Here is a 12,916-nt window from a genome sequence, read left to right on the forward strand (position 1 = left end):
GCGGACTCTCAAACACTGTGCCACCAGGGAAGCCCTGCTGTCTTATTTTTAATTGATTATTTTTCATGATTTTATTTTTATACCTTTGGTTGGCTTTTTATCAAAATAACATTTTGTTGTTGTGTATTTTAGTAGTTGCTTTAGTGTTTGTAGTATAAATTTTTAATTCAGGAGTCAGGAATCTATAGTCACAGGCCAAATATGACCTGTTGATTTTTTTGTAAATTAAGTTTTATTGGGACACAACCACACCCATTTGTTTAGGTATTGTCTATGGTTGTTTTTGTGCTTCAGTGGCAACATAATTGTATGGTCATTTTTTATTGGATGGCAGGTGTTATGAATTTAATTTTCTTGTACTCTAGATACTTGTGTTTTCTTATAAGTAGTATTTACCTTTGTTCTGGGATGCAGTTAACCTGTTGAGTCTTGCTTTTAACCATTGTTATGCGGTACCAAAACAGAATTTAGGATTAATTTTTCCCAATACTGAAACATGACCCTTCTTAGTACTCTAACCAGCCTATCAATTATGAGATTTTTCACTCTCACTGTTTGGTACAGGACTTATCCTGGTCCTTTGTGAGTTCTGTGAATTCCTTTTAAAAAATCTTTTAGGGTTGTTCTTTTCCTGGGCTCAAGTAGTTTCTTTAGATCCATGATTGGGAATTCTTCATTGGATGACAGACATCCTGAAATTCACCTTGTTAGGTGATGGATATTTTTGTATTCCTATAATTATTATTGAACTTTGTTCTGGAATTTGTGTGGAACTAGTTTATTTCAGATTGTTAAACTGGACCAGAACAGTGTCTAATCGGGATGATTTTACACCACTGTGAAGCATCTGATTACTCTGTCCAGTGCCCTGTGAATTATGAGGTTTTCTCTTCTGTGTGGAGGTAATAGGAACTATTCCTGGCCCTGTGTGAGTTCCATGGATTAGTCCCTCTAATACTTCCATTGGTTATTATTCTGGCTCAGGTTTCCTCACTCACATGTGCTGAGCATTTCTCTGCTGAATACTTGAGACAGACCATCTACATAACTCTACAGTTCTCTCTCTGTAATTCTCCCTTCTGTACTCTATCTTGTGAATTCTGTCCTTCTGGTCTCCCCACTCTCTCAGCTCCATCTCATCAACTCAGGAGCCTTCCAGGCTGTGGCCTGACTTTGCCCTCCTTGCATTGGTGCTTAAGAACTCTTTCCAGGTAGTGAGCTAGGACAGTTGTAGGGCTGTTTCCATCTCTCAATATTCACTGTCCTTTGTTGCCTGATGTCCAGTGTCTTGAAAAGTGTCATTTCATATATTTTGTCCTGTGTTTTAGTTGTTTCAGATGGGAAATTAAATCCTGTCTTTGTCTACCTCATTTTGTCTTGAAGCGGTAGTCTGGGAGTAGAATTTTAATTGGGTGATAGTGGTTCAACGTTTCACTTCCAGAATTAAAATATGGGAAAACTACTCTTGATTCTCAGAATTCTAGAACTTGCTGTGAGAAAGGAGCATTGTGATTCTGGGATGCTAGCTAGTGCTTAAGTGGCTATGACCTGTCTCCCTGTCTACCTCTACCTGTCTACCTCCAGTATAGAACATTCCATGCATGAACATAGACTGTGACCTTGGTATATTCTTTACTCTAGAACAGAGTTCAGTATGTGATAGGGTCTGTCTAGGACCCCCTTCCCAGAGTGTCTTTAAAGGACCTTATTAAAAGCTGGTTCCAAGACACAGAGGGACAATAGTATAACAAGTATTCATGATTTCTTGTGTTAGATTGTAGAAGTGTGAAGAATATGTTTGAGAAATTCTTACTTGTAGTCATTTCTAATTTTCTTTTAAACTCTTCAGACCTCCATTCTCGATGTGGGACTATCTAAACCCATACTAGCACAGAGATGCAGTCAGTAAGTTTTGATTCCTAAGTCTGGAATATTAGGTAAGAACAAGCATTTTAAATGCATTTCCCAAAAGACAATAAATTCATATATTCATTGAACAGACTGCTAAGAAATGATTTAATGGTTACTTCTATAGACAGCTTATTAATAAGTTTTTATTGGTTATACTTCATGTGTATGTACAAAAAACTGCTATATCATCAAAAATGAGAACTTACTCTTTATGCCTTAGAAAAAGACTTTTAAAAATACATTTTTGTATTTGTTAAAGAAATTTATAATGTATGTCATATATATTTTAAAGGGAATGGCACCTCCCCAAATTTCTCTCCTCACAAACACACACACACACACACACCTCTTAGATCATACCATATTTTGCTAATGTCAAGAAAATACAATGAGATGAATGGCTGAGAATTATAAAGCTTCCAGTTCTTCCAGAATTAATTTGTAGACTTAACAAAATTTCAAACAAAGTCCCAATAGGAATTCTTGTTTGAAATTGACAGATGATTTTATCAGCGTGCTTGGAAAAGTAAATAAGTGAAAAGAACTAAGACATTTTGAAAATAAAGATCACCATTTCCTTGCCCTACCTCTTGTTTAAAACTTTATAAAGCTACTGCTATAAGCAAACCATCACAGTCTCAACACAAGATTAGAAACATACTGTATAGTCCAGGAATATTCTGGTATATATGACTTACCATATATTATTATAATAGAGGAAGAATCACAAGTTAATGGCAAAGAGATTGATTGTTCAGTAAACCATATATGAGAAATTGGTTAGAAATTTCAGAAAGAAAAAAAAAACATTTTAAATTGTTACCACTAACACATACAAAGATAAATCTTACTTACATTAAAGAACTAAATCTTGAAAACTTCTCATCCTAAAAGAAAATGCAACTGAATGTGTAGTTGACTATTGAATGGGGGTCTCCTAAATCATTAAAGTAATGAAGTAAAATCATACAGAAATTATATATAAATTTGACTACATAAAATTAAGAATTACTGAACATCAAAAACCAGCACAAAGTGGGGAAAATATTTACAAGTAATATGATGGAGGACTGACATTTTTAATATTTAAAGGGCCTGTACCAATTGAAAAAACAGTAAGTAAATAATGGAAGATAGGAAAAAACATTGCTGATAATTCACTAAAAAAATAGAAAGTCCACTAGACATGGAAAATTATATAGCCTAAGAATCAGAACAATTGATTACAGTTTTGTATATCAAATTAGAAAATATATTTTAAAAGGGTATACTCAATGCTATCATGGATGTGGTGAGACAAATGCTTTCATAAGCTGCTGATGGGAGTGTAAGTTATTGTAACCCTTTGACAAATAATTTTGTTCCGTATGTCGAGAGTCTTGGACTATTTATTCTCCTTGACTGCCTAGTATTTGCTTTCTTATTTCTCAGAAATCCATTTTAGGGAAATAACCATAAATATCAAAAATATGTATGCATATTACAGAGTTATTTATAATAGTGAAAAACTGGAAATAACCTAAATGAACATTAGATAAATTATAGTAAATTAGTATGTTGAGATTGTACAGCTATTGACAACTCTTTATTAATAAGTTAAAGATATAGACGAATGCCTATAATATAATATTAAGTGGGGGAAAAGGAGGCCACTAAATAGTTTATGTAGTGTGATCTCAAATATGTTAAAACACACACCTTCATACATACATACGTGAACGACTTGAAGAGCAGACAGAAAGACTAGCAGTCCTTACCTCACGGTGCTGGGGTTTTAGATGATTTTTATTTAGGGGGAGACTCAGGATAATTAGTGAATAGAAAAGCATTAATGGTAGTGAACCTGAAACTTAAAATGTTGTAACATAACATATGGCAGAAGTGGCTTCTGGGGAAGAGGTAGTTCTTAGGGATAATTCTTTCTGAGTTCAAGTCCTGCCTGCTTCTTACTGTGTTTTTCTAGGCAAGTTACTTTATCACTCTGAGTCTCCATATGTAAGGTGGTGATAATACCTACCTCATAGGGTTGTTTAGAAGATTGTAATAACATAATGAAAAGTGGCTGGCACGTGATAGTTACTTAATAAGTTTCTTATTTGTGTCCATCATGAAGCTTTCCTCAGAGACAATTTCATGACAAGTTAATATGCTTGTCATAAACTGTAAATTAAGCAGTTTTCTTCTTTTAGCGTTTGAAAGATTTTTGTTTAGGGTTTTCTTTTGTGTTAAGTTTCCATGAACGTTTTGATTAGCCTTCCTCAGAAGTGAAATAGGTAACATCTGTTTTTCTTCTTAATAAAATGCCAAGTGAAAATGATGTTCTTATACTTTTACCATTATAATATTCAAATGAATTCTTCTGAAACTTAGATAATGAACAATCGTTGTTTTTCTATAGATCATTTTAAAAAGTGGATGTAATATCAAAATTTATCTTTCATTGCTCATTCTCAGAAATTTTACTAGTACCTGAGTCTGCATAATATAATTCAGTGGCCATAATTCTAAGTGGGTAAGCCAGTTTTAAGATTTTTTGATATTTCATTAAAATTTTGAGGTTTCCTAATAATCTAGATATTTCTTTAATGAAAATAACCAATTTCTAGACAAGTTATTTGTTTTGCCAATTGGAAGCCCTTGATAAATCTTAACAATTACATCTAATGGTTGAGTAATGCCCAATTTTGTGTGTAAATTAACACTTAATTGTGAATGAATATAGACATAAACCTATAACAATAATACCTCATGGTTACACACATAGGATTTTACAATTTACAAAGGTTTTTTTTTTTTTTTCCCACATAAACTAAGCTGACTCTTAAAACAACCTTGTTAAGTAGATGTAGCAGATACTATTATCCTTATTTTACAGATTTGGAAACTGAAGCCCCGAGGGCTAAGTGAAATGTCAAACATTACACTGCTAATTCTAATTCCAAGTCCAGTGCACTTTTCACTTCATCATAGCACCTGTGTTCCCAGGCAGAAAAAGATTGAGGAATTCAGTGCCTTTAAGTTCATGTATTCTACTAGCAGAAGAGTCCTGGAGCTACCCCTTAGGCCAGAGATTGGGTTTAGAACCGTGTTTAATATGAGTTACTAATTCGACAACTTATGTTGGTATAATTGAAGCTTTTAGGTTAGTAGAGCTGCTGAAAGCAAAATTCCTGAGAAGTGATAGTAGACAGTGAAAGAGAAAATAGTAGAAATAGTGGAATTACCAATGCTAAAACAAAATATCTAATATACTGCAAAGATCCTGAGAGCATCCCTATATAGTAGTGTACTAAATATAATAACCGAATTATGACATTAAGTTATTTTTAAAAAGGTAAATCCTGTGCAGTACATTCAGGGTAAAAAGATATGCAAGCTACATAATATGTTTTAGGAATATCTACATTAAAATGGTTAATGTTGAAGAGAAGGTTTTTTTTTTTAAGTTTTCAGTATATTATTTATTTATTTATTTATTTTAATTAATTTATTTACTTTTATTTTTTGGCTGTGTTGGGTCTTCGTTGCTGCATGCGGGCTTTCTCATAGTTGCAGCAAGCGAGGGCTACTCTTCGCTGCGGTGCACAGACTTCTCATTATGGTGGCTTCTCTGGTTGCAGAGCACGGGCTTTAGGCACGCGGGCTTCAGGCATGTGGGCTTCAGTAGCTGCCGCACATGGGCTCAGTAGTTGTGGCTTGCGGGCTTTAGAGCGCAGGCACAGTGGTTGTGGCACACTGGCTTAGTTGCTCCATGGCATGTAGGATCTTCCCTGACCAGGGCTCCAACCTGTTTCCCCTGCATTGGCAGGCGGGTTCTTAACCACTGTGCCACCAGGGAAGTCTGAGTAGGATTCTTAAATAGTTTAGTTCCATCTATATACTTCTTTTATTTTCTTGTTTGCCTAGATTTGTCTGTTTACTGGTTTTTAAAGAAGAAAATTTAAATAAATACAACATTAAAAAAACAAAATGGTAAATTATTATTTTATTCTAGGTTCTGTTTACAGAGGAAGATGTGAAATTCTACCTTGCAGAACTGGCCCTTGCTTTGGATCATCTGCACCGATTAGGAATTGTATATAGAGACCTGAAGCCAGAAAAGTAAAGCTATATTCTCTTTATGTATCCCTGTTACCAGTATTTCTATAACTACTTTTTTCTCCATTTAGTCTTTTACTTTAAAGATTATATGAAAATATATGTGAATTATACAGTTATATGAAACTTACTTTAAAAAGTAATCTTCATAAGATACCCATTGATTTTAAATTAGTCATTTCAAAATTTTCCAGTATATCAAATAGATATTGACCTCTTTTATGATGATTTTTATGTAAATGTTTTATGTAAAAATATTTTATCCCACGTTTTTGAATGTGAATTTTGATTTACAGCATTTTGCTTGATGAAATAGGACATATCAAGTTAACAGGTATGCAAATTTTCTTATTCTACCCTAAGCCTGTTTTATATTTTTTGTTATTTTAATATATATATTTGTCTAAGCCTGTTTTTTTCCCTCTTTCTTGATTTAATTTGCAGTTTGTTTATTTCTTTGGTGAACTAAAATTCATTTAAAGGGTAAATAAGATAACTCACAACATGCTCTAATTGTAATACCAAGAAATTATATGGTAGAGTCACTGTCCTCATTAAGAAATGACATTTGGTTTTCTAGGTAAAATCACATCATTTTTATTTCAGTCTAGGCTGAAAGATTTATCATAAGTAGTTATCACATTTGAAATGTAGTGAATTATAAATTTCTGAACCAAGTGTTTCATAATAAGAGGTTCATTTTATTCTTTCTTTTGTAAAAACACATTTTATTTTACTTTATTTTGAATGTTGAGTGTTTACTGTATGTGAAACACTGCTAATTTTCACAGGACTCTTATGCATAAAGTATCCTTATTATATCATTATAAAAGCCCTTTAATTTTCAAATAATTATAGACTCACCATAAGTTGCAAAAATAGTACCAAGAGGTCCTGTGCACCATCACCCAGCTTTCCCCAATGGTGACATTTTACAAAATTACAGTGCATTATCAAACCCAGGAAATTGATAGGTACAGTTACAACTAACTAGACTATATACTTTACTTGGATTTCACCAGTTTTTGCACTTATTCATTTTTTTGTTTGTCTTTGTGTATATTTCCATGACATTTTATTCACATATGTAGAGTCAAATACCATCACCAAAATCAATAAGCAAAACTGATCTACAACCACAAAAGAACTCTCCTGTGTTGCCCATTTATAGTCACCCTTCCCACCTTCCCTAAGTCCTGGCAACCACTTATCTGTTCTATATCTCTAAGTTTGTTATTTTAAGAATATGATATAATTGAACTGTACAGTAGTCACATACTTGGACATTTATCCTAGAGAAATAAATACTTACATGCACACAAAATACCTAAACATGAATTTTCATAGCAGCTCTGTTTGTAATAGCCCAAGGCTGGAAATGTCCCAAATGTCCTTCAGAGAGTGAATGGATAAACAAACTGTGATACATCTATGCAATGGAATACTACCCAGCAATAAAAAGGAAATAACTCTTGATATATGCAGCAACTTGGATGGACTCAAGGGCATTGTGTTGAGTGAGCCAATCTCAAAAGGTTATTTATGTTTTATATAGATAGTAAATTCTGTATTTAATTATGAAAATGTTAAAACAGAGATTAAATGAAGATGTGGTCTTTACAGAGAATTTTGGACCAGTACACTTTAAAGGTAAGTTGCTTTAAATTCCTAAGTATACTACTTCAATGTAAAAATAAAATATGAAGTTGTTAACTTGAAAGCTCAAGTAAATGTGACAAAGTTCAAGTAAAGTTTAGTAAATATTTTTTGATTCATAGCCTGATCCTCTTTCTAATATATGAAAGAAGCAAAGCAGATTTAAAGAGATTCAAAGAGGACAAGCAAGAGAAATATGAAGAGAAGATTAGAGTTTTGAAATTTTATATAATACATAATTTTTATTTTACAACAATCAATCTTTAGTTGCAAAGCTAATTAGAGTTTAATTCTTTTCATTTTTCTTAATAAGTTATGCCTGTTTTGTCATGGGTGGGGAAAAAGTAGAATAAATTCTACCTATATCTCTCTTCTACATTAAGGTTAATTGGGTGAATAATGATGTCAACTTGTTTTATATTTAGCCTTATAATATGAATTCTGCTTTTACACCTTTTGGGCTTAAACTGGATGAGGAGTAAAGAGTAGTTAGAGTCAATGTTAATTTATAAACAAGGTACACAAGGCTTGTGACAGGAAGAAACTGTGATTTATATATATTTTTATACAATTTAATCTATTTTCCTTTAAAGTGACACCTATATTTCTTTAAAGAAAGTACAGAATGATAAATATTAGATAATTTACAGTTTCATGATTATAACAGAATTCAAAGTCTTGTAATGAATAATAAATTTATGGATTTAACCTCACAACATTCCAGTAAGATTGGTTAAAGTGTGACCATTCATAGCAAGTGTTTTAAGACATTTCATTTTTTTTCATTCTTCAATTTATTTTTCTTTTTATTCTTCCTTTCTTTTTCTTTTTCTTCCTTTCTTACCTGCTATGCCTTTTTCCTCCTTCCTTCCCTTCCTTTTTTCCCTCCTTCTCTTCCTATCTCCTTCCTTCCATTTTGAATACTATCATCGAGTACTATTTGCTCGATGAACTAAGGTTATTCTTTTGGTTTATTTGGTGAACTATGTTATTCATTTCTATCACAGCCTGTGGAATTTGTAGAGGAAGCACAGGTCACGTTGGCATCTTCTTAGAAGCAGACAGGAAGGTTCCACAGCTGTCTCTTCCTGAATTCAGTTTTCCTTGTTCAAGTTTGCATGCTTTGGCCAGTCTGGTAAATGTGCTGAGTCACGTGTAGTACTTCCTGGGAGCCCTTCAGGTTCTCATTTTAGGCAAAGGATCTAATTTCTCTGAGACATTAACTCAATTAACAACACAGTCCTGTAAATGAAAAGGCAGGAGAGGCCAGAACTGGGAATATAGTGTGAGGAGAGGGTGCTATTGATGTGGAGGGTCAGGGCATTTGGACAAGGATGGGTGTAAGAGTATCACAAACCTGGGTGGGAAAGGGAATCTGGAGTTGCCAGAATCACTTCTGAGGGACATAATTCAGAAGTAATTTTTATAAAGAGAGGGAAGATAAAATATACAGTGTCAGAAATTAAATCACACAGTACTTGAGCTGAATATTTAAGAAAAAAATGTATACATAAGAAAATAGTTTTAAGTAATTTTTATGGCTCTCTGAAAATTAGTCACTGGAATTACTTTTACATGTAGTAGATACTCATAAAAGTGTTGTGTTTTGGACATGCTTTTAAAATTTAGAGTCTTTAAAAGAGTCATTTAAGGAAACAAAGGTATATCTCACTCCCCCGCCAAAAACCCTTTATATAGCTGATTTCTACATTTTCTTTTCAAATTAGTGGTTTGGAAAAACCACTGATTAACATATGTCTTATTTAATCTTGTAACTAACTCTTATTATTGTAACAATTTTTGTCAGTTGATTGCTGAGCAAATTCTAGTGTTAAATGTCAGTTTTGTCAGAAATAGTACAGCAAAGGACCTTTATGGAGTGGTGTAAATCTCTGAAAGGTAACAGAGGATAAGAAAATTCTCTTCCCTTCTTCCTTCTCTGTGGAATGGCCAAAGAAGCCAGTGTTCTTCTCTACAAGGTATGTTGTTATATTCAGCTGAACTGACCTCAGAGACTAGGCTTCATTAAATTTAATTTTGAAATGGAATTGCAGAGTTTAAAAGCCTTAGAATGTGGAGAAAGAGCATAGTACATTGAAAAGAATTTTAAAAATTATGTTGAAAATCAATGCCTTCAGTTATTATACAAGAATAAGTAATTTTAAAATGAAAATATTGAGTATGGTTAGAAAATAAGTTTCAAGGGGCCCTAAAATTAAGTATTAATATTGTATTTTATTTTAAAAGAGAAGTATAAGGCTTATAATTGTTTCATTTATAGAATTAAGGTATAATTTACATAGAGTAAAACTCATTGTTCAGATTCTCGTGATAATGGAACTAATTTGTATCTTGACTGCATCATTGTCATTATTGTGGTTTTGATGTTGTAATATAGCTTTATAAGATAATACCATGGGGGAGACTGGCTAAAGGGTAAATAGGATCTCTGTAGTATTTCACATAATTGCGTGTGAGTCTGCAGTTGCCTCAAAATACAAAAGTTTATTTTTTTAAGTTACTTTTTTGTGTATAGTTCTGCAAACTTTGACAAATGCATACAGTCAGCATCAAGATATAAAAAAGGTCCCTCACCCCCCAGAATTTCCCCATTATAAGTCAATTCTCCCTTTACCCCTTGAAAACCACCAATCTGCTTTCTGGCCCTATAGTTTTGCCTTTTCCACAAAATAATATAAATAGGAAGACAGTATATAGTCTTTTGAATCTGGCTTTATTTATTTAGTATAGTGCATTTGAGATTCATCTATATTGTTGTGTGTATCAGTAATTTCTTTTTTTATTGCTGAGTAGTATTCCATTTTATGGTGGTAACATGGTTTGTTTATCCAATCCCCAATTAAAGGGCATTTGGGTTGTTTCCTGTTTTTGACAGTGACAAATAAAGCAACTAGAAATATTTTTGTACAGGTTTTATGTGAACATAAATTTTTATTTCACATCAGTAAATACCAAAGTGGTGGGATTGGTTGATCATATGGGAAGTGTGTGTTTAACTTAATGAGAAACCTCCAAACTGTTTTCCAAAGTGCTTTTACCATTTTGCATACCCATCAGTGATGTATGAGAGTTCCAGTTGCTCTGCATCCATGCCATTACTTGGTATTGTCAGTAATTTTTTTTTTTAATTTTAGCTCTAGTTAATGGCATAGAGTAGTATCTCGCTGTGATTTTATTTTGCATTTCCCTAACAAATGATGACATTGAGCATCTTTTCATGTATTTCTTTGGAGAAGTGTCTGTTCAGGTTTTTTATCCATTAAAAAAATTGAATTGTTTGTTTTCTTATTACTGAATTTGAGTTTTTAAAAATATACTCTGAATACAAGTCCTTTATCTGATATGTGATTTTCAAATATTTTTTCCCAGTCTGTAGCTTCTTTTTAATTTTCTGAACAGTATATTTTGAAGAGCACTTTTTGACTTTGATAAAATCCAGTTATCAACTTTTTTTATTTTATGGATTATACTTTTAAAATATATATATATATATTTTTTATTATTATTTATTTATTTATTTTTGTCTGCATTCGGTCTTTGTTGCTGCATGTGGGCTTTCTCTAGTTGTGGCAAGCGGGGGCTACTCTTCGTTGCAGTGCATGGGCTTCCACTGCAGTGGCTACTCTTGTTGCAGAGCATGGGCTCTAGGCGCACGGGCTTCAGTAGTTGTAGCATGTGGGCTTCAGTAGTTGTGGTTCACGGGTTCTAGAGCGCAGGCTCTGTAGTTGTGGTTCACAGGCTTAGTTGCTCCGCGGCATGTGGGATCTTACCAGACCAGGGCTCAAACTCATGGCCCCTGCATTGGCAGGGGGATTCTTAACCATTGCACCACCAGGAAAGCCCTGGATTATACTTTTGATGTTGTATCTAAGAAATCCTTGCCTCACCCAAGCTCACAAAGATTTTCTCCTATATTTCTTTTGGAAAGTTTGCAGTTTCAGGTTTTACACTTAGTTCTATGATTCATTTTGAATTAATGTTTATGAGGTATGGTATGAGGACGGATTTTTGTATATCAATATTCTATTATTCTGGCACCATTTGTTGAAAAGACTGACCTTTTCTCCATGGAATTGCTTTTACATCTTTGTCAAAAATCAGTTGGCTATATAAAGCCAGTTCTGTTATAATGCAAAACATATGATCTTAAAAATCACTGTACTATGCATAATTGCATAGTAAAAATATGACTTATGGAGAAAATGGAGTTAGTGGTTTAACACTAAAATATATAACCAGTGACATATTAAAGAAAGATAGGAAGCTGTTAAAAATGATGGCATTGTTTTATATGTTCTACCTGATTAAGAATAGATAAATACTACAATAAATATGATACCTTACCTTGACAAAATCCTGAAATTTGCTTGTACAATCGGCATCAGAAAGGTTGCAGTTTGTAAGTTATTGTGAAGTAGTGGGAGGTAAATTATCCGGAATTGGGAGTTCTAATACTACAGGTGAACAGAAGTAGCTTGTAACACACATGATATGCTGAAATAGCTGGTAGATATTTGAGGTGTGTGCATGTATGTGTTTCTGCTTGGCTCAGTTCAACTAGGTGCAGTTTTCCAGTGTTTCACCTATTATTTCTTGTGGGCAAAATTGCACATAAACCAAGCTGAAATTTGAAATTCATGTTATATTCGCCAAGAAAACTCTAGTGTTAAATGTCAGTTTTGACAGAAATAGTACAGCAAAGGACGTTTGTGGAGTGGTATAAATCTCTGAAAGGTAAGAGTTAGGTATCAATTGCATTGGAACAAATTTGCAGTTTTAAAACAAGCATACCAGAGCCGACTATATATGTCAGTCTATTCTTGGACACTGTTTTGTTGCATTCATATATGTATGTGTGTGTGTAGCCTTTCTTCAGTACAACACTGTCTTGATTACTATAGCTTTATAGTAAGTATTGCAGTCAGGTAGTGTGAGTCCTTGAATTTTCCTTTTTTATTCAAAATTGTTTTGGCTATTCTATTTCCTTTGTCTTTTTATATAAATTTTAAATTCAGCTTGTTGATTTTTACAGAAGAAATCTTGCTGGGATTTTTATTAATGTTTCATTGACTCTGTAGATCAGTTTAGGGAGAATTGACACCTTTAACAACATTGAATCTTCCAAATCATGACCAGTATCTCTCTCCATTTACTTAGATCTACTCTGATTCCTTTCATTGATGTTTATAGTTTTCAACATGCAGGTCTTGTATATACATACTTTGTATAT

The 12,916-nt window shown here is 33.2% G+C and overlaps 1 protein-coding gene across 2 annotated transcripts in view; it reads left to right on the forward strand.

The window, feature by feature from the left end:
• The window catches only part of RPS6KA6 (ribosomal protein S6 kinase A6), a 161,534-nt gene that overhangs the window by 94,101 nt on the left and 54,517 nt on the right, over positions 1-12,916 (forward strand). For both annotated transcript variants that reach the window (XM_060086685.1, XM_060086684.1), the window contains exons 7-8: positions 5,906-6,012; positions 6,306-6,343. In XM_060086685.1, the coding sequence (XP_059942668.1) occupies positions 5,906-6,012; positions 6,306-6,343 (145 nt within the window). The remainder of the gene's footprint in view (positions 1-5,905; positions 6,013-6,305; positions 6,344-12,916) is intronic.

Source organism: Mesoplodon densirostris, chromosome X, assembly GCF_025265405.1.
Source record: "Mesoplodon densirostris isolate mMesDen1 chromosome X, mMesDen1 primary haplotype, whole genome shotgun sequence".
In the NCBI taxonomy this organism is placed as follows: Eukaryota; Metazoa; Chordata; class Mammalia; order Artiodactyla; family Ziphiidae; genus Mesoplodon; species Mesoplodon densirostris.